General features: G+C 37.0%; 1 protein-coding gene across 1 annotated transcript in view; it reads right to left on the minus strand.

The window, feature by feature from the left end:
- Nucleotides 1-795: 795 nt before the first annotated feature.
- LOC104156604 (neurobeachin-like) overlaps nucleotides 796-23,773 on the minus strand; it is a gene marked incomplete at its 3' end in the record, with an annotated part of 78,378 nt that continues 55,400 nt past the window's right edge. Inside the window, exons 8-9 of the mRNA XM_009699400.1 lie at nucleotides 21,907-22,074; nucleotides 796-885 (exon numbers count right to left, since the gene is read on the minus strand). Coding sequence (XP_009697702.1) covers nucleotides 796-885; nucleotides 21,907-22,074 — 258 coding nt within the window. The remainder of the gene's footprint in view (nucleotides 886-21,906; nucleotides 22,075-23,773) is intronic.

The following is a 23,773-nucleotide window of genomic DNA, read 5'->3' on the forward strand; positions in this document are numbered from 1 at the left end:
AAATATATTATCCATATCTTAAGAATATAAACATTATGAATGTTTGACATCTACGCATTACTTAAAGTAACACAGCTAACACTTCCAGATCAATTCCCACTTTCGCAGTGTACAACTAGATAGAGTGATTTCCTTGCAGACAGATAAAATGATTGAAACTACTGCACGTATTACTGTTGATTTATGAAACTTAAAAGAAAATATCTAGCTCTAAGCATTTAATCAAAGGCACTGAAGGGCACAGAGATCTGTCTCGTTCAGTCTGGCCATTTCATGTAATTCTTTGCAAGAAGCACAAGGAATGCGTTGGGAATGAATTTTGGAGTCCAAATTGGAATTCGAAATATATGTTGTACTCTCCCAGGGGAACAGGTGGGAGGATTCCAGCATGATCGGAACTCCAATACTTCATTTTTGTCAAGCAGGCACTGTTCATAAATCAGCCCCTACCAATGCATCCTTTAAAACAAAACAACATGCTCTAAGAAAAGCCTGCAGTCATTCCGACTACTTGCCAAAACATGAATGTAAATATGTATTTATCAAGTGTATATTTATGAAGATAGGACTTTTTTATACAAAATCAGACAGGAAAAGTCAGGACTATAGGAAGCTAAAGCTATTCAAACCTCCACCTTGCTCTGCTAGAGCACTACGAGCCGTTGCTGCCAGGAGAAAGTACGGCTGCACGGGCAACGGAGGGCATTAAAAGCGTTGCTTAATGGGTACTTTATGACCTACAAAGGATCCTCAGGTTCAAAGGGAACACATTCCCGGCCAGCAGTTATGTCTCACCAGGTGCATGGCAGAGCTCCGAGGTGGATGGGGCTCAATGAGCAACTGCGATGGCGTCTGTCCAAAGTTCTGTATCTGCGCCTCCATCGCCTGCGGGCAAGGGAGAGGGACTGTCATGAGCAATATGCATCAAGGAGAGAGGTCAACACACTGTGTGACAATGCAGGCATATCCCAAGTCAGCCATGAAAAAAGTCCAGAAAATTCACCCGGTGCTCTCCTCCCAGGCTGCAGACTCATCCAAGTGTTAGTATTTTCTAGACAAGCTTTGCTTCTCCTTTCAAGCATGCTTCAGTTAACCAACTAACCATTCTCATTTCCAGTAACTGGCGTTATATGTGAAAATGTTAACCTGTGAGGACATGCAGTTCAGGTCTTGAGAGAGATTTTATTTTTTTTTTTTCACTAAAAAGAACATATATACCTTAATAAAGTCCTTTGTAAGGAGGAAAGTATGAGGATCTCTAATAAAATAAGCCTCTGGAATCTTAAATGGGGGGAAAGAAAAGGAAACTGAGAAACAAAATTCCTGGATAAAATATAACAAAACCAAAATAATTACTAATTCAACAACAACATTAGTAGGTTAAAACAAAAAAATGCCAGAAACAAATCTTGCCAGGCACATTCAGACTAATGTAAAAATCTTGCCAAGTTGCATACATTCACTGAGTATTTATTTCACGCTTAATTTTATTGCATTTTTTCATGGGCTTTGAAATGAAAACTTAGCAATTTCAATGCATTCTTCAAGACTTACAGAATAAATCTGGAGTAATTCAATAGGGAGTCGGATACAGCCCATACACTGAGATGCTTCCACTACTCAAATAGCTCATTCAAACATAATTATATTTAAGATATGTTCCTAAAAACTTTGGTAAAACATTGCTGCTTGTAAAAGCAATACTGTTAAAGAACAGTCCTTATTTTTCAGATAGGTACTATTTTATTTGACCTTGTAAAATCGAGAATAAAGTGTTCATAGAAAACTAAACTGGCAGGTTTTGAAATGGACTGTGCGTTATGTACCTTTATATATACTGTACCCTGCACTACTGACCCTTAATATTTTTCTTGCGAGCTTTATGAATTTTTTATTCGCTACCACACAAGAAATATGAAAAAACACCAAAACCATGACTATCTTCGTAAATTACGTTATTTCTTTCAGACATAAAATGGTAAGAAGCACAATAAATACTTCATGATACAGAAGAATCCTTTTAATCTACATATGTTGTAATTCCTACAAGCCAATCTGTGTTTTCCTCCGCTTCACAGCATAGATGCAAGAACAGATGTTAGAGAGAGATTTCCTAACAGGTCACTAATGTCTACCACTCTTGATGCCCTAGATTGACAGGTATATAATGGAATACCACAAACAAACATTTGCCGAAAAAGAAACTTAATGCAAAGTTCAGTCAAGCGGCTGAAGGACTTTCAATGGATTGTAGCCCTAGCACATTTGATGCTGTAATTATCCCGGTACAGGTGATTTCTTGTTTGTTGACTAATTCAGAGTGAACTTCAGTGTCCAGGGCACAGAGTGTTTCTTGGGAACGGGTGAGCATCTCAGGTTTTATTAACATCACTTAATGATGAATTAATTTAAAATCATAGAATTATTTTATACAAAACCAATACATTTGGGTGGGCATATGTGTGTACGTGTGTATGTGTCTATACAGCAGCTATCTATATGTACCATACAAATACTATCTCATTACACACTGTGTAGATACCTTCACTCATGCAGACATTTTTTATACAGTTACAAAAATTCACTTCAAGTGAAATCAAAGGTAGTATTTTCTATTACATTTGGCACTCTAGAACTGATTTGCCTGGTGGGGAGAAGGGAAGTGAATTATAGTTTGTGAATTTCATTTTCAAAATGACAAAGACTAATATTAACAATATCGGGCACTGCATGATATACGCTTCCACGCAGATCTGTCAATAACATTTTCAGAAAAGTAATTTCCATTTTTCTTTTTTCAAGTAATTATCGAGGTTAATTTGATTTTAATTTTTGAAAGAATTCTGTGTTGAAATAAGAGTGTGAATTGTATTTGGCAGCAGTACTGAACAAAAACCAGATCTTCCTCTCCTACCCTTTATAATGATCCCTTAAATGATACTTCTGTTCTCTCACAGGCACATTGAAATGAATTATTAAATTTTTTTTCAATGCAGCCCAATTCTAATTTACACATTTACTTTCATGTTGTCCGGTCTTGGCAAATTCTGATTGTTTGGCTGTAAATTCTGCATGCATAAACTTTGCTGGCTTTGCCTCCCAGTTCAGGTAGATTTATGATAGTAATAGAGGAAGAGAAAGAGAAGCAGAATACGATAACAAACCAGCATGAATTTTTCAGATTATGAGGAATGGACAAAACCAACTGTTATTTTACAGCTGAAGATGTCCTGGTAAATATTCACACACTTTACATGCCCATAATTTTAAAACATTTAAGTTAATTCCAAGTCCTTCTGTAACCAGAACAAATGCAGAATCAAGACCTCGATATTCAGGGAATATTGAATATTTTTGCTGGCTTGCACTTAGAAGACAACCGCCTCTCCCCCACCCTGTGGATAGTAATGTTATCCTTTTCTTTCAGAAATACTATTTTTTAAAATTGACAACTCTTAGAAGCATTAAAAAAACTGAACAATGTTTCTTAAAAAATACCCATAATATTCACCAACGACACTGAGACTATAGTCTGCACAACCAGCTACAACTGGTATTCCTCTCTGGAGCTCACAACACTTAAAAAGGGCAGAAAAACCTTGTCAAAACTTAACAGAGAAGATAAACATAAGCATACAGAGATAAAATGACTGGCCCAAGGGTATTCCTAATGCTGCCTTCTATCAGATCGCTTGACACAAAATGAAAAGCAGGTACAGAACAGATCTGTGAATAATAATGTAATACATTGATTTGTTTACAAGAGACCTCTGGCTGTATCTGAAATTAATCTGAAAACTGGCAAGTGTACACCACAGTTTTTCTTGAACTGTAAATCATCAAACTTTAGATTTATTTAATAGTCTTAAACATTTCTTTCTAATTAATCAATTCCTTTTCTTCCATCACATCTTGGGTATTGTGTGCAAAGTACTACACCACTCCCCGAGACATACATTCTAGTCAATTTAATACAAATTTTAATAAAATAAAGTTTATTCTCATTTCACCTTCAAATGTCCTTTGTGAAGAAACAATATAAGCTTGGAATTCAGCGGCTGTCAGATTTAACGCTTTCGGAACAGCAAAATGGCAATTATATTAGTTTTCACTTTCTTAATAAGGTGTTGCAGAAAAGCTATTTAGTGAGCTGATTTGAGATTCCCTACTGTTTTTAATACACATAAAATGAGATTTGTACTCCAGACACTTCAGGGAGTATTTGTTAGGATATAATCATGTATTGCAGAAAGATAAAATGGGACTTAGTCTATTATTTGATAATCATAGGTCAGAATGAGGAAAGAAAAAATATCTGCAAACTTGCAGGCAATTCAAAGTTTAAAATGAGTTGATCTTACACATCCTAATTTATGCAATCAAGCAAAACATAACTTCATAGCCCTTATTATTGGCCATTTAACAATAATATAGAGAGATTTATATTATAGGTTTACATATATTTTGGTCCAGAAATCAATATATCAAATAATCCAATCTTACGAATGATACTAAGATACAATGAGCAATATCCTCAATGTATTTTGCCCAAATGAAATAAATTATCGGGCTCCATTTTTTATGCTTAAAGGCAGACTGTACATTCACAAGGACACTGGGATGCTCCTCTGCAACCTGGAGGATCAGTCCCTAGTGTCAGCTTTCTGTGGAATGAAGAGTTCCATACATCTGCTTTGCTCATTACACAGTCTACTAAAGTATTGGGGTTTTATTTCTTAATTCTGGTTGAAAGAAATACAACTCTGCCATTAAATAATTCAAGCAATCTGTTTCTTTAGGTGTAAGAATGATTTTTAGTGGTCAAAGGCAATGCTTCCAATAGCAAGCAGTGTAACTCAACAGAAGCAGAGCTGCAGAGCAAAAGAGTTGGTCTTAGAATAGAGGAGCATATTTTTTTTTCAGTTGAAAGGGACCTACAATGATCATTTAGTTCAACTGCCTGACTGCTGATCAAAAGTTAAAGTACGTTATTAAGGGTGTTGTCCAAATCCTCATAAACACTGACAGGCTTGGGGCATCGATCACCTCCTTAGGAAACCTGGTCTAGTGTTTGACCACCCTCTCGGTAAAGAAACGCTTCCTAATGTCAAGTCTAAACTTCCCCTGACTCAGCCTTGAACCATTCCCACACATCTTATCACTGGACACCAGGGAGAAGAGATCATCTTCCTCTTGAGAAACCCATGCTGAAACCATGCCCACGGCAGGGTTTTCCCACCAGGTTGGCTCCAGCGTGGGCTGCAGACCCCAACCGTGGCTGAGCTCTGCTAGCTGCACCCCTGGAACACACTGCTTCGGTGGCTTCGAAGGCACTCCACATGCTCCAAAATTGCTCTGTAGCGTGAATGAAAGCACAGCAAACAGGGATGATCGGCAGATTCATTTCAGAAGCACAGCCCTAACCTAAATGAAAATGCTAGAATTAACTCATCTGAAACATCACAGAAGTGAAGGTTTTGTTTCCTCTTTGACATACTTTGGCAAAGAGGGTAAGCCATGAAGCAGTTTATTTTTAACACAATTTTCTCTAAAAAAGTTCTTTAGAAATGCAAGTAAAATCACGAAGGAAAATATTCATGGTCCACTTCTTTTGCAAACTCCCCTTTGCTGAGAGAGATGCCTGGTGACTACATAACACAAGAAACATAAAAGCATGAGCACTTTTACTTTGAGTCATGGAGGAAAGAAAGAAATTCCTAAAACCAGACTGCATTGCAGATAGTAAGATAATATTTCTATTCTTATGTGAAGTGGCTTTGATTTATTCGCCTTCACTGATTACTACCATAATCAGTTAAACTTTCTAAAATATGTATTATCTGAGTTTCTCTATGTTTTTATTACTTTTTTTACATACTCAGTCTTTTTATTACTAATTCCCATAATCGTGGTGCGTTGTGTTCCTCTTGTGTACCACACTCAGTTTTTTCTACAATAATTTTCCCCTGTGCATGGGGACTGAGTCCAATGAAGAGCAAAAATCTGTCGGCATTTGAGAAATACGCACCGCAGCAATAGTCATCCAACTCTGCCTTTCCTGTAAGTTTATTTCATTTTTGCATCCAAGTGAACACAGGAATCCTTTATGCGCTCTCCTGCCCATGGCAGCCAGCACGCTCAACAGCCCCCAAGCACCATCTTCTTCAGAGCAAACATGATTGACAGCCCTTTGGTGGGTTGCATAAGCAGCTTGGAATGTTATTGTTTTGTACGAGTGGTGTGAGATACTGCTTTTTTATTTGCATCTACAGCTGTTAAGCAGCATCAATATCTTCAGGACTTTTGAGAAGTTAGGTTAAGAGTATTGATTTCCATTTTATTATCGTATGTTTGGAGGAAAGAAGTGCCATAGTTTAAACACAATGACTCAACTAGTCTGGAGGGTCTGCTACAGTTGGTTATTTAATCAGGATACTCAAGGGACTGAAAGATGGGCACAGGTCACTACTTTATTAATTTAACAATGGAGAAGGGGCAACCTTAAGCTCCTTCCCCTCACAGGAGGTATCTCATTGGATCCAGTGTGCAATTAAATGGCTCCCCAGCAGAAGACCAAGAGCTCAGAGCTGACCTTCAGCCTTCTGCCAGAGTCAGTCCACCTCTGAAGTTCTTTTTCATTCCCCTGCGAAAGGAAATAGTTCTGCGAAAGGAATGAGAATGTGAAAGGTAAGATCTCCCATTCTCTTTACAGGCACGAATCACATCAGTGACCTTATTTGTCTCAGGGAGCACCGCCTTTTATCTTTCACATTTACCTCATTAAGCTACTAATTGTGATACCCAGTTCTTCCCTCTTTCACCTTTACAGTTCTCCCATTCTTGCCCCTGGTAGTCCAATATGCCTCTCATGACACAAAAATATTTTAAACCCTCTGCCACCTTAAGCAAGCATTTGGTTAATACACTGCAAATGGGAAATAAATTCAATACACCTCACAAACAGAAACAGAAAAGGTAAAGCAAAAATGCTGTAAAGATGGATATTGTGCAGCCAGGGCAGGTTTAGCTGAGAGCATCCCTTACTTTTTCAGGCACACTCTCATGCGCGAGGTTCCCGTGTGCCTGAGCACAAATACTGCCTTTTCCTCTCCAGCAGCCCATTCCCCTGGAAATCATGGAAAACTTCCTTATACTGAAAAGGGCTGATGTCAAGGAGTGAAATGCTCCCATTCCTTCCTAACTGTACCAGAAGGAAAAAAAAAAAATTTCTACAGTTTTTCTCTTTCTTCCAACTTTGCCTGGAACAAAAGAGTTTACCACTGATATAATGAAAATCTCTCATTAAATTACACTAAAAACTACAGCAAACTCTATTATGCTTTAAACCAACTAGCTTTAACTCTCAATTCCTCTGACAAGGTCTATGTTGTTATAGGGGCTCCTCAGGCCAAGCTGCTCAGTTCATCACTTTCTTTTTATAGTTGTGATAATTTTTTTAACTGTGGGTTTTGCTCCCAGCCCATGGCAATTTTGCTGCCTTTTCTTGGTTGCTGTTTGCCTGTATACAAGGCAGACAGGGAGCATCCCTTTGCTTGGAGAGTCAATGCTGTGGAAAAATCTAAACATAGGTTGGAAGTGAAGAAAGACATACACATATTGATAGTTTTGTTTAAAATTATACTCAAAATCATTTTATTTTTTCTCTTTCATATAGAATAGAATAGAATAAAGTATTTCAGTTGGAAGGGACCTACAACAATCGTCTAGTCCAACTGCCTGACCACTTCAGGGCTGACCAAAAGTTAAAGCATGGTATCAAGGGCATTGTCCAAATGCCTCTTAAACACTGACAGACTTGGGGCATTGACTACCTCCCTAGGAACCCTGTTCCAGTGTCTGACCACCTTCTTGGTAAAGAAAGGCTTCCTAACGTCCAGTCTAAACCTCCCCCGACACAACTTTGAACCATTCCCATACACCCTGTCACTGGGTACCAGGGAGAAGAGCTCAGCACCTCCCTCTCCACGTCCCCGCCTCAGGAAGCTGCAGAGAGCAACGAGGTTGCGCCTCATATGAAGAACATTTTATTATTCTCATTTCTTGCAATTAATTTCTTCAGTTGAACTATTTCATTTCTTACGTTCATGTTGTAATGTTTCCTGTCCCATACAGACCGGTAACATTTACTGAAATTCTTGTGTGTTCATCGATGTCATGCCAAATGAAATCATTGCTCTGTCATCATTCTCCCAAATCTGTATTAACTTCATAAAAGAAAATGTTACTTTCTTTGATCATTAAGTTACTGAGTACAACACATTAGAAAAGATTTTACTGCTAAGTTACTTTTGTGAGAAATATAATAGCATGATACAATAATTCATTAAATATGTGACTTCATGTCATAAATAGTTAAGGTTTTGAAAACTGGGCAATCAGGATTTTTTATTTTTAGATGAGTGATAATTTCCCTGAAAGAATTTTCCTATTGTTACGTAAGAGACAACCTCAGAAACAAGGATTCCCCTTGATCTGCCAAGCAATTTTATCTTTTGTGAAGACATTCCCTCATTTCTTTTAAAACAAGAATTTTTGTTGTTGTTTTTGGATGCTAAATATTTAAGGTGACAGACTGAAATAATTTCTCATCACCTAAACTCCACCTACATAAGGAAACACTTCCATATCCTCTTTTCGTTATTCAGACACCAACACTTATGGTTACATTCAAAACGCAACATGGACAAAAGCTCTATGTGATTTGTTGGGTGAGAGGCCAGTCTAGATGATCTTTCCCATCTGGTGTTTAGGTCTACGGAACAAGCTTCTCTTTGACATCTTGATTCTGCAATGCAAATTACTAAAATGTACACCTGCAACATAGAATTTCCCTGTTGATAGTACTCCTTTGTATTAGTCCTTTATGTGACGATAATCAAAGCATCACAACATGCAGAATTGCAGATGTGTCCTAGCTAGTATTTGCAAACCAAACCAAACCAAACCACTTCTGTTGCCTCAATGTGCCTCCTGTTGTATAAATCCTGTTACTAAGAGAGAGTCCTCACTCTTAGGTCTTAGCAAGATCTTGCTCAGAGCATCATCTTTTATTCTAGCCGAACTGGTTTTTTCCTTCCTGAGTTTGTGTTGCCAGTTTCAAGTTCCAAGAAATTCAAGTTCTTGTTATTACCAAAACTCCTCTTGAAGCCATCCTTGCCTGCATCTTTCTGTTTTCTTTTTTTTTTTTAAAAAAAATCTCTTAGGTCTTAGCAAGATCTTGCTCAGAGCATCATCTTCTATTCTAGCCAAACTGTTTTTTTTCCTTCCTGAGTTTGTGTTGCCAGTTTCAAGTTCCAAGAAATTCAAGTTCTTGTTATTACCAAAACTCCTCTTGAAGCCATCCTTGCCTGCATCTTTCTGTTTTCTTTTTTTTTAAAAAAAAATTGACCATTGCAGTCTTAGGTTTGTTGTACCTCTTACTTCTTGACACTCCTACTCAGGAGTTTTTGCTTTTAAGCCAAGCATTTCCTTTCCTCTACCTTATGTCATCCTTTAACTAATTTATTTTTCTCTTTTGCATATGAAATACAAGTCAGGATGCTGAAATCTTAATTTATGTTTTTAGATCTTTGGGATGGATTTTCTTTTTTTTTTTTTGAAACAGAGCAAATTTATGACACAAACATTCTTTTGTGAAAAGGCTCCTAGGATTCCAAGCGCATTAGCTCCAATAATAGCAAATTATTTCAAGGCTTTTCTAAAGCAGAGATAAATTTGTTACATTTCCCTGAGTAAGAAATTAAACAAATCCTCTGAATTATTAAATGTAGCTTCTCTGCTGACTGGAACCACTACAGATTTTCAAAGTCTACCAAAGAGGAAGTGAAGGAATAAAAAAATTATACGAAAACTGTCATTAGCATCCCTTAGTTGGCAGTCACTAAAATTTACAGGCATTTTAAAAAAACATTGCTGCTCTCTGGGATGCTACAATTGCTTCCACATGTGTAAAGCAGTGCTAACAGCCAGAAAGCCTGAAGTTCCAGTTGTGCTAGGCTAAAAATTGCCTGTAGTATTTTTCAAAACATCACCAACTCCATTTAGAAACCTGCTAAATTTTACAAGTCAAAAGTACTGAAAAGAAACTCTTTTTTGTTTAGAAATGCCTAACTAGATTACATTATACAATATCTCAATGAATTCACTAATGAAAAAAGAAGTGCCAAAGGCCAAGACTAAAAAGTCCCATAAAGCTCCCAGAAGGCTGCAAACATCATTTCTCTGCATTAACAACCATACCAAGAGCTCTCTGTTCCTACGGTAATTTCTTCACTTCTTCTATAAGGCTTTCAAGGGTTGCCTTCCTAACCCTTTCCCTTCCTCCTCCTCTGCGTCAAAAGTTCCAAATGTCCTTTCTGTCCTTTTCCCCTCTTTGTCGTTCACCTGGCTTCTCACGCTCCCATTGCACCTTGGCCTCTATCTCCCTCCCTCAAGAAGACAGGAGTTGTGCAAATGCCCATCTTCCCATGAGATTCCATTTCCCCTCCTCCATCCCTCATTTTTATTTCTTTTCTTCAGACATGAAGAGAAGATGCTCACCCTGACCTGTTCAGTTAAACACTACAGCACCTGCAGGACTTTATTCTGGGCAAAAACTGAAGGTTGCTTTGGTTTTCCTATTATTTAAAATGAATTTTAAAAAATTTTCAAACTTGTATGTCACTGATCCATCACCGTTTATACCAACCAGAGTGCTGAGCTGAAAGCAGAAGCTAGTTAATTCTGTGGCAATGAAGACAGTGGTATTATTATATCTTTATATTCCTACAATAAAGGTCCACATATTATCCACAAGTAGAAGTGCTACAAAACAGAGAAGGTACTTATGAAAAATCTCCTGTTTTTCCTCTCCATTGAGGCAGAAGAAAGAAGAAACTTCTACTGTTTCATTAAGATCTCCTGGGGACAGAGACATGGAGCAATCTCTAGTCCATATCAAACATGGGAAAAACTGAGCATCTCTGCCTTTATTCCACAGCCTGATCTGGAAAGTAGAAGCAGTCAACCTGACCTCCACTCGCATCTCTCAACAGGCCAATGCATCAAGTGAAAAAAGCAGTGTTTTTTTTGAGGAAACTGGGGGGCTGAATATTTCTGAAGGATCCCAGACTTTCAAGTTGGGTGATCAAATGGCGCATGACTTCTGCTCGCCAGGGAACGTCACAGAAGCAGAAAGAGCCTGGCTTTGCTGGTACTCGCACAGTTGCTGGAAGAAAAGGAAAAACTAACGAGGATGAGAACAAAATACAAGTACCCTAGACTTGTTAAGTGCTTTGGGGAATAATTGGGAGTGGAGCCAAGAAGTAGCATTGGGCTACTTCCCATGGTTTCCAGGGAGGCTGATGTCATCTCTACAGTGCACTGCCTCTTACACATCGCGAAATTTTACTCTGTGCTGTTAGAAGGGAGAATTTATTGGGGACCACATCAGGTTTAATACTATTTATTAGCTCCCCTTGCCTTTGGTTTTGTTTAAGACATCGTATATGTTTTTAATTGTCATTTTTAGGAGCACAGAGGCCTTTTAGCATCAGCATCCTATCCATAAAAATGCAACAGTAACATCAGCAGGAGGTTTCATTGAAACTTTGAAACTTCATCCACTCTTTTCTAATTAATTTTTTTTTCTTTGTGACTAAGATTTTTAACAGTGCATGCTTACAGCTGGCTTTAACTATGCTTTTTATTTTAAAAGCTAAATTGTGAGCTTTAAAAATTCACAGTTAAACTTTTTAAAATCAACAATAAATGTATGTAGAGTTTCTGCTTGACAAGTTCATTTTGGGAGGGAATGATCTTTTAAAGAACAAAAATTCTTAAATTCCCCCACCTCTTTCATTATTTTTCTGTCTATCAACTGAATTTATCCATTTTTAAAGAAAAATGTCTCAGGTTATTTCCTTAGTCTTCTTCCATTTCAATTACATTCCTGTCTTCAATACTGTCCTCTTTCTATCTTCGGAAATGCTCATATATTTGCATTATATTCTGTAAAACTACTACACATTAATAAATTTTGTGTAATATTCTGACAATATTGGCAATATAAGAAATAACAAAGGGAACGTAAATATTTAGGACAGTATTTAATTTCTGTCAGTTGGTGTAAATTACATGTAACTGGGTTTGGTTGTAAGACGTGTAGTAAACTATGACTGGATAGCAATCTATACATGGTAAGTGCTCAGGACAACTACTGACCACATTTTTTCAACCTGTTGACTTTAGCCTATGTAAGTCAGCAAAGAACCAACCTCTCAGACAGAGGGCCCTAAACAACGAGGAGCTCCAAAGCGCTAAACTGACTGTCTTGAAAAATTTCCACCCATAACGTAACAATTTTTAAAAATAATTTCCAGATTAACCATTAATTTGTCAAAAATTAAAAACTTATGAAGATAATCCTGAATTAAAACAAAAAAGAAGCAATGAGTTATGATAGAAGTTAATGTAGTCATAAGAAGCACAGAGTAATGGAGTTACTGACGAAGTAGTTGCGTTCATGTTATTCTTACAGCTACCACCATAACAGAACGAAGCAGAATAAAAGATACAGATGAAAAAGTCCCTATTTTTCTATCTGCCTACAGTGTACATTCTTACTAACAACGTATTTTTACAGTGTTTGCCCATTCTAGCTTGAAATGACCTATTTAATGAGGCTTCTACAATTTCTCTTAGGAGATCTGCACAGTCAAATTACAGCCTATAGACCTTAGGAAACGTCTTCTGCCATTAAGCCTGAACTTTCCTGCCTGAATTTGATTCTGTAACTGCTAGTTAATCCGGTATCAGACCAAGTAATATCCCTATCTTAGTTGGCATGAACAACTCTCCACATTCCTGCCTTTCTGCTACACGTCCCCTTTCACTCTCTTATTTTCTGTCAAACTCCTGAAATCCTGTTCATAAATCATTCTCCATCCTCTCATCACTAGGATGCTCTTCTCTGAACTCTCTCAAATCTTTCTGGTAAGCCAGCATAGAGAATAACACACCATGGACATGAGGAAGTTCAAGCAAAACATGAGAGAAAGGGGATCTATTAGTGACTGTTCATACCCCATGGCAATTTGGCCAGTAGTTGACAAGAATTCAGATGATGATAAGCAGGTAGTCTTTTGAACTACTGGGACACTGACATCTTTTGATGTAGAAGTAAATAAACGAAGGTATACGATCAAGTCTAGAGAATATCATTGTCATGGAAAATAAACATTATTAATAGTTCAGCTAATGAGTAATCTTTACTGTCAGAAGGATAACTTACACATGTTTCAGAAAGCCATTACACAGAATGTACACTTCATATTTATTTCTATTTATTTTACAATTAAGAACTTCCCGTGCAGGAAAACACAAAAGAAAATGAGGAAAACAGGGAAGCAAACAACAGACAGGCCTTCTGAAAGCTTGCAGTAATAAAAGAGGAAAGGGTACTTAATCATTAAAGAATGCATTTTAGCTGTGACTTTTTTCTTCTGGTTTATTATTGAAATAAAACATGATCACTAAAGACATTTTTTAATGCTTGGAAAGCAGAACAGACTCAATAAACAAAAGCATCCAGCATGCATATTTTATTCTTGCTGTATAATATAAAACTATACAAAATTAAAAGTGTGACTTACAAAATTAAAAGTGTGACTTCATGTTCTACTTCTGCTTTGTCAAAAAAATAGCAAAACTCATGAGTAAAATCTTTCCTCATTAATGAAATAAAATGCATTAAGTTAAGAATGTAGTAACACAGCAGCAGTGTTTTTCTTTTTTTTATCTGAACAGAAAGTAAATGATGGCTTATCTCTTTCCTCTCAGATTCATCTTTCTATCATAAATCATCTGCCTTGTTCCCACCCTAAGAAGATGCTCAGAGATTTGCAAATCACATACTCTTCACTACAAATTGTGGCTATGATGAGGCTCCAACCACCTGTCAGCCTACAATTTATCCACTGCAGGACACAAGAACCAACTCAGAGAAGAGGCAAACCTTCAAAACTAACAGCTGAAAAAAAGACTGACAGGGAAGTAGGTAAAACATACATACCGAAAGGTGTCGCATATAGTATTCATGAAGCTTCAGTGTATATTAGAATTTCAGTATTGGAAACAGCTTATACTGTTACATTTAAAATAAATGTTCTCAGTTATTTGCAAGGTTTAGCTGATAAAGAAATAATTCTGTTTGGATTTTTTCCCAGAACACATTCTTCAAAACTTCACTTTGTTCTTGACATAAATTGAAAACAATAATATAGATATACTGTATACAGGCTTCAAAATGGCATTAAAGAGGCACATTATCAATATGTTTAAAACATTTAGAAAGCTCAGCTTTGCATCTTTCTAAGTGAATGACTAGATACTTAGACTGAGTAATATCTGTTCCAATAAACTGCTGTGTGTGAAATGATTTGAATAATAGTTAATTTATGCTGAGGTAATGACAGTGTAATATAACAGAAATCTGTGCTAATAGGAAAAAAGAAGCCCCTTCCAGCTATTTCTGTTACAATCAGCTGCAGTAATTTTCACCCCATCTCTTTCTCTGTCTCTCTCGCATAAAATATTACTTTAAGTGTATGTTAGAACGCTTGTTGCTAATTTTAAAAATCAATAATTGGTACCTGTCATCCATATGGAGAAAAACAAAATAACTAGACAATAAAGAAGAAATTTTCATGTACAAGACCTATATTTTATATATTTCTGCAATAAAAGAAAGCAAATGCGGTTAATGCTGTTCTTTTTATATTGGCAAAACATTAAACTCAGTTTGGGTACGACTCCAGGATGTTCTGACAAAAATGCATATGAAATTTCTAATGTAGATGAGAACCAGCCAAAGAATTTATTCCAAATAGTACTCAAAACAGACTGAGACATTTTTCTGGGCTATGAGTTATTTACAAACTCACTCTAGTACTCCCTTGATGAATGAATTATCTGAAATATTTATCAAATAGGTTGGCTGAAGTCTCATCAGCTAAGTCATCAGCAGTTCTTCAGATTGAATGCTCAGTGTACAGTTGGTGATGTACGTTGAGTGGCAGTGCTTAGCTCTGGATGCTGAGCTTTTTCATCACAAGTACAACGAATAACAAACAAATCCCAAACCTTCTAATATGCCATTTTGGACCAAACAAACACCTGTATGCCACAATTTGTTTTACTTCCAGGAACCAGGTATTTTCTTGACTATGAAAAGATTCTGAATTCCCATGAACAAGTAACAGCACAATCCAGGAATTGTCATGAACTCAGGTCAGCACAGATTCACTAAAATACTGCCTACCTGATCATCCCTAATACATTAATTAACTGGAGATATCATGATCAATCATTACTCTAACTGTAGATAATTGTTTTAAGTGATGGTAGAAGGATGTTTTAAATTTGGAATCTTATTACGATTTCTGAATCCTTGTCATAAATGGCTTGTGTTACTTAGGGTAAGTGCTCCCAAAAAGTTATTTCATAGTAAAATTGGATGCATAGTTAAAATGTTTCAGCTCTTTTGCATTAAACACCTTCTGAAAGCCCTTTCCCCTGAATGAGAAACAAATAAAAGAGCACACATTAATTTCAAAATAAAAACCTATACATTGGGCAATTACTCTGTGGCAACTGACCTCATGCAATTTACACGAATTCCTTATTGAATATTCTGATTTAAGGTGTCTCCTCCTGTATTAAGGGTCTTCTGTAGGAACCTTTACCTACAGAAATAAATAGCTTACCCTCAAAAAATCCCTGTGTTTTTCTTCTTGATCTACAGAGAGCTACCATAACAAAGTGACAGCAAGTAAAAACTCTTCCTTTCCCATTTACAAAAGAGGATACTGAGCTCTGAAACTCACAGGCAAGACATAACAATTATTATGTCCATGGATGCTCCCAGAGTGAAACATAAAAATCCATTAGTTTTCTGTTGATAACCTCTTAATGCATACAAAACAGACTCACAGGCCAAAAACACTATAAAATCCTCAAAGTGGTTTTCCCCAAACCAGTATAAATTCAGAAAAAAATACCCTGTTTTGTATGTCTGGGAAACACAGTATTTGAGAGTGAAGGAGATGGAGACTTCTCAACAAAAATCAACAGGACGCAAGTACACATTTCTTAGAGGAGAACAGAGCCCTTAGCTTATAAGAAAATAATTTCTGCTTTGATGACAGTTTTTACTTGAATAACTGTTCTTGCTATACAGATTCCTTCAATTAACTCTGAAAAAAGTGGATATTGATACTACTTGTGGCTTCCTACTTGTTTCACCACTATCCGTACTCATGCCTAAGCAGGACTGCTCCTCGAAAGGAAGCGAAGACCATCCCTTGTATGGAGGCAATTAAGCACAACTGAACATGTAAGTGGCCAGTGCTGTGGGTACGATTCAATCAAGCAGATCCATAGGGGTGGTTTTGATATTCTTGTCACATCAAAGAAACAGCGCCCAGAAAAAAAAAAAAAAAGATCTAACAAGTTAAAAATTAAATCTGAATAAATAAGAATAACTCCAAGTGAAAGCAAAAACAAGGACATGGTTGCAAGGGCTGGCGTTACCTTGAAAGCTGTTATATACTGCTATTAGAATAGCGTGTTAATTTTTTCCTCATAAATTTGCTGGGTTGAGCCACGAGGGAAAGGCTAGAATTCCAGCTCCCTTTGTTAAAGATATATCTATCTTGCTGAGTCTTGACAGCCCTATCATGTCAGCCCTCTGTAGTAGCAAAGAGTGTTTCAGCAAGGGGGGGTGGGGGAAAGGAGGGGGAAAAAAAAATAGTGAAAACTGATGTGATCTACTTTGCTTCCTGTGGGCATATTTCACTATAGCAGATCCAGAGGGATGCTTTGTTATTCCTGTCAGATCAAAGAAAGAGATAACAGAAGAAAATATAAGGGGAAAAATAAAACCCAGAAATGAGGGTAACTGAAAAGCACTGCAAGACTACTGCATCATTATGACTTTTCAAATTATTTAAATATGCTAAATATCAAGTCACCACCAAAGAAATAAATATTGCATAGGCCATATGCTCTGTTAGCTGCCAGCAAAACAGTCCTACTAGGATTAGTTTACGGGCGCAGCAACTGCCTGTCAAACACTAGTGATTTTAATCATTTTTCAATTTGCTGTGTGAGTTGCGAGTATGCTCAGGTATTTTGACAGGTGGCTGCTCAGAACAAATATCTGAGCCCAGCAGCTTCACATCGCCTTGCTTTCCTACGCACTTGCAATTCCTGTCGGGTTGAAGGGACGTTAAGTGTTTGGCGAAGATGCCGCAGTCGCAGGGAAGTCACTGTACGGCACTGCTACGCTGTATTTGCAACTCATGTAGAACCCAAGTTTGACGCAAAGTTAGCCTAAAGTCTAGCGCAAAGCAATGGCTGTGTAACATAACGTTTCACTTGATTTTTCAAACCATTTCTAATCAAAAACAAGCTGAACATCTCAAAAAAAAAAAAAGGTAAATAGAGATCTGGCTATGACTTTAAACAAATAATAGAAAATCTAAAATAGTACTTTTCTGCGCACTAGATGTGCTTTCAGTACTACACGCGATTCATCTATTACGCACTAACTGCCCACTTAATTAATTCGTGTTTAATCTACAAGGTAATACCGAAAATAATTTTAGCTCTTCTGTTGCACGTTCTAGTGACCAGTATAACCGTGCCGCTCCCTTTCAGCCACAACACTTCGCGCATCAAGAAACAAGTTCCTAACTTGAAAAAAACACAACTCTCTTGATTTTTGAGTGTCAGATTTCCAGGGAAAAATGAGGCTTCTAAAATCTATAGACATTCTGGGAGAAACCAGAGGAGGAACTCTGTTTTCCTGAAGAAGCAAACCAATAACATCAAAGCACCATAAATAAACCACATTTCCGATACTGTTCTTCATACATTAGCATTCTCAGCATCAACTCCCTGATGTCAGCCAAACCTGTCCAGTGGAAAGGATTTCGATTATGATGTAAACTAACAGTAAAGACAATTCCAAATAACATCTAATGTCCAATATAACTACTGTTTACATATTAAAAAGAGATACAGGCTTTGTACCAGGGATGTTCTGTCATGTTTCTCCACAGGAGAAGACTGTCACGGTAAAGTTCATTATCAATTACTGCTTTACAAGTACAAGATGAGTTAAGCTGTCATAATTTTCTCAGCCAGAGATCCTCTGCTGTCAAAGAATGTCAATTTTTAATCTGACAAAAGGAAGAAAATTATCTGTTATTCTGACCTCTAATTTCTTGACATTTTAATGCTGTAATTGCTGTGGTTAGTGCTGCAACCATGATTTCACCTGTCAAGTAAGAATGAATCAATATCCTTAAGCTGTACTTCAAGTTTCAGCTTTCACCTCACTGCTTTTAGTTTAAAAAAGGAAAAATTTACAAATAGAATACAAAAGGTTGCAATAAAAAAAATAAGAATAATTTGGGGCCTGAAAAACGTTTATTTTGTTACACAATTTTTCCCCTCCTTATTACAAAATGAAAACTATTTTGCAATCAGCAGAATAAGAGAGCCCATTAGAACTGATAGAACTGGAGAATTTCCCAATTTCTAATCATAAAAGATCTAAACAACAAAATTCAATTTTATACTTTCTGTGGAGCATTTAAGTCAGGACTTTCACGTTGCCCTCATCACTAGTTGAAATAAATTATAGTGGTCAAGTATTTTTTCTGGTGTCATAAAACTACAAAATTGCTTGAAAAATCAAAATCAGTATGTTTAAATGAAATCAGTATATTTTACCGATCCAGTGCAGATCTTAAATTGCCAAAGAGTTATTACGGGGGTAGACATATGTAATTTCAAAGACTTCAGTAATCTAAAACTTAAGGTTACCCCAGCATTCCCATTTCACCCATTATGAGTTTGCCAAATAGAAAATGAAGAAGCGAGCCAGATGGAGAGTCTTCTACTGAATAGGTCCAAACAGAACAAAAGCACAGGACGGCCACTTGTCCAGTGTTAAACATTGGAGAGTTCTTAGTGGGCTCCCCCATGCATGTGAGAAAGAAGTAAGGAATGGCAGGGATGAGTTATCCCACCATTGAATATGTTTTTGCTCCAGCTAGAGGGCTACTCAAGTGACTCCTTTACCATTTTTCACAGAAAGCTGAGAACAACATATCCCACAGTGGTTAAGCGAGGTTCTCAAGCGAAAGGTGAAAATGAAAGGGCCAAGGTACAGCATGAACAGGTCACAGGGATCTGCCTCTTTAAATGATGTCTTTCAATCAGCTCAGACCTAAATCGGAGGGTTTTTTTTATTTGGAGCGTTATTTCACTGGACAGGTTCTGCTGGGGCTCAGCTCAATATGAAATCAGTTACAGCCACCGTTTGAGGAGGTTACTGCCATATTTGAGCCCATTGGTCCGATAACGGCCGCTGCCAAGAAGGTTGTATTGATTGCCTTATTTTACAGCCATTCATTGAGAACATTCACTGTCTTCTGTGTGACAAAACAAAAACTTTTCCGTTTATTTAGAAAATAAACATCAAGAGAATTTGGATACTGAGAGATGTATTTTCGTGGATAACTGCAAAGCTCAGTTAATTTTAAAATGCAGTGTTGCTAAGTTAAGATGCCAGACACCACCACCTGCCACCGTAAAACAACCTAACAATTGTTATCACTATTTTTAAAGGTGCTAGTGTTCCTATCCTTACATTTCTGTATTTATAAGTGACCTTCAGAGGCTTTTAAAAGATCTTTTTCCTTTTAATTTATTTTCTGGAATATTTAGTAAAAGCCAGAATAAAGTTTAAAAAAAAAAAAAGCCAACAAAACAATGTACAATGAAAATATATACTTCTAACAGAAACACGACATCCAGATACCTGATCTACTAGATCATCAAGACATCAAATGTTTTATTACTGGCCAGAGGATGTCTGCTAGTTTCATAAACAGAGCTCAGGGAAACAGAAGGCAGCTCTAAATCTGTCAGTATTTACACATGTATTGTAATTTTTGATTAAAAATGAAAAAAAAATGTATTTTTTAACCTTTTTATGACAAACCACAGATCACCAGTGTCTGAGATCTCTTGGAGGAGAAAGCATACTGTTTTTAAATGTCTGCATACAACTTTATGTATCTATATACAACAATAATATGAAGGATTCATTTTTCCTAGACATGTTGCCTTCTCATTGCTAACAATGATTTTTATTTACTAATCTAACCTGTGGAAATGAAGATAAAGTTGTGGGTTTAGAAGTTTACATGGTGTAAATAGCCCAAGAAGAGGTTTAAATGCTATTGACTGACAGGGCATGGGTTACATGTAGAAGTGAGTGAACAAAAACATCTCCATGAATTCCTTGAAATTTCTGATGACAAGTTATGCGTGTAAGTAGAGCCACAGGAGAGCTGAGAGTCTCATCATGTCATAAGATGTTAAATAAGGTGCGCAGACAGACAGATAGACCTCAATCCTACAAGCTGCCCTGTGGGAGTAGACCCTTAAAGACAAGACATAGGAGTTTGCCCATGCAAATCAGGACCTTAAGCCATGCAAATCCCTTGTATTCATGGTGCTTGACACCTGTTTTATACTTTAAAAAGCATTGCTCCTTCATATCTCAGGTTTTGTACCTTACTGATTCTTCTCGTGCTCCAAGTTTTAAATCCAGAAAACCATTATGTAGATGTTAACATTAAATATTTGAGGCAGTGGGATCAAAGCAGTTCTGGCCATTCTTAAAACTAAGCAAATACTGTTTACAAAACATAAGCTTTGCAGTGCATGGTGCGAAAATTCTGCTCTAAGAAGCTAGGGGTCTAAATGTCTGTTTTAGTTCTGTTCCTCAAAAAGCACCAAATGTAACAAGATGCAGCAATGCACTCCTAAAAACCAACATGCCAAAACCCAATATTTCGCTGAATACCAATGCTTTCTAGAATCTATTTCTTTCAGAAATCTGTAGATTTCTGTCTCCAAGATTGGAAAACAAACAAACAAACAAACAAAAACCCATCGCCTGGCAATGTATAAATTATTACTGTTTTGCATACAGCAGATGGCAGCTATCTGGGGGAATGGAAGATTGTGTGTACAGCTTCATCACAGCGGTACTCATCTAGCAGCTGTTGCTTCTTTACACTTTTCACCAAATTTCAATTGTTTTAGCCAATGAATGGATGATATTAGAAAGTGATCATTCAAATTAACAGTCTTATGAAAAACAAATACAGTTACTGGAAGCAAACCTGTATCAGCATAGCTAGTACAATTTTTTTTTAAATTTACTGTTAAATTCAAAACGCTCACTTGTATATATGCACATGTATATATATTTCATGCATACATATATACAAGCATAAATATGTGTATGCACAACAAATAACAAATATTTTCTATTTTGGTAACAGTTTGATTATACTTTACATGATTAACACAAAAGTAATCTGAATAATTGCTACTGTCACTCTAGCAAATATGTTCTTTTTCAGATACATATGCTTACCAACATTATCTAACTGAAAAGGTTAGATTTTCTCCCCTATGACTATGATGCAGTTTTTTCTTCCAGTTTTCAGTTCTACCAAGTGAACTTCATAAAGTAAATTATAAAAAGTAGCAGAATATATATTACATAATATACATTACATTATAATTTCCCATATCATAGCTGACCATTAAATATATTAGTAACTTCAAGCAAATAAAATACTTTAGGAGATCTGTTTTATTGCTAGTTTATTAATATTTGCTTCTGAAGTCACCTAGGGCCTAAGTTCTGATTCAAGTCACACACCACGATTTTCTCCAGCAGTGAGAGACAGAAAAAAGTACCATTTCTTGTGAGATGACTGCATTTTTTAGAACAAAATGGCAGCAAACACCTACCTCCCTGAGGACAGGATCAGTGATACTGTCCAGGTTCACAGAGCCTTCATATGTTAGGTAGTGGAAAACGTTGAGTGCACGCACTGCTTCTGGTCCTCGTTGCTTGTAGCCAAATATAAGGTCAATCCACTGATGAAGTTGACATGATACAAACTCGCTTTCCAGGGCCTGCAAGTAAAATTCAGGGTTAGGAAGTAAATTCCATCTTGCAATTTCATGCTTAAATTATGTCCTACCTTTTCCTATTAACTGAGGAAACATACTGGGTATCATTACATTTCCTGTTCAGGCTTATTTGATACATTTGAAATCCTTCAAACATTAAAAAATAGAACTAATTATATTGAGAGAAACACTAAAAAGATATTCTTCTCTCCTTCAGCTTTATATTATGCTAATTTTCTTCTCAGCTACTGGGTTTATCCTAGCTGCAAGGGTTTTAATTATTATTTTTTGGGCTTGTCAAATAAGTTAGGTAATTTGTCACGAAAAACTGATGAAAATGGGAAAACAATTTCAAAAACCCAGTCTTCCACCTCATTTTCCAACTAGTTCTAATTAGTTTTAAATCTAAAATGGAAACTTGAGGATTAAAAAGCTGTATCGGCAAAATGAGGTTCTGAACTCCATGTGTGAACTGTGACTGATTTCTCAAAGGAGAAAAGTATTTTTCACACTCACTTTTGACATTAGGTTGGTTGACCAGAGAAAACACAGGCTGTGACTAGCTAGTTTAAAAACAGTTTCAGGGATTGCTATTCCTTGCTCAGCATATGGAAAGAAATAAATGGCAGATGAGGGAAATGATGATAGTATTACCGTTGAGCCTGATCCAACCAATGTGCCTCTATCAGACATGACTGGTATCCTTAGTAGTTATCATTGCCTGAAGTGGAAGTTTTGAAAGCTGAAGGGATTACACAGTTTTTCCTTACCCTTCTACCAGACTACCTGTCTTAGTTTCCCATGAGCCTGTACCTGGATACACCAATCATTCTATAAAGGCTCATCATATATATAAGATGGCATCCTGGCACACTCGTTCCTTCTTTCTTAATGCTACCTTCAGAGAACTGTGATAAACAGGAACTGGTATTAAAATAAAGATTCATGGTTCATTGACCAAGACTTTATATATGTCCTTGCTCAAAGTCCATCACAGTCCTGATTTTGTAGACAGCCATATACCTAGTTCCCTTTGATCACAGTAAGTGCACTTCTGTTCTCAGATCTAGGAACTAACTTCTAATTAGTTTGCTAGGAAAAAAAAAAAAAATTACAGAATCATAGAATGGCTGAGTTTGGAAGGGACCTCTGGAAATAACCTGGTCCAAGCCCTCTGCTCAAGCAGGGCCACCCAGAGCAGGCTGATCAGGACGGTACCCAGATGGTTTTTTTAATATCTCCAAGGATGGAGACTCCACCACCTCTCTGGGTAACCTGTGCCAGGGCCCGGTCACCTGCACAGTAAAAAAGGTTTTCCTGATGTCCAGAGGGAACCTCCTGTGTTTCAGTTCGTGCCCATTGCCTCTGGTCCTGTCACTGGGCACCACTGAATAGAGCCTGGCTTGCTCTGAAAAATAAAATGCCAGCCTTAATACAATTTATTATGTAAACGTCTATGTCAGGCTTACTACTACTCACTGCATACAGGCAGAGCTGGCAGCAACCCTCTATATTACATTATCTAATACTTTTCATTCTCAAAGATTGTGGCTTTTTTTTTTTTTCTTCCCCTGAGAAATCGTAATTCCTCCATTGTTTCCAGCACAGCACCACTACTCAGCACAAACACTTTCCAGCTAGGACAGAGTTTCATGTCTGCCCCAGGAAAATTCAGATTTTACAGGGGGATAGACTTTGGAAA

Source organism: Cariama cristata, unplaced genomic scaffold (genome assembly GCF_000690535.1).
Source record: "Cariama cristata isolate BGI_N322 unplaced genomic scaffold, ASM69053v1 scaffold1804, whole genome shotgun sequence".
In the NCBI taxonomy this organism is placed as follows: Eukaryota; Metazoa; Chordata; class Aves; order Cariamiformes; family Cariamidae; genus Cariama; species Cariama cristata.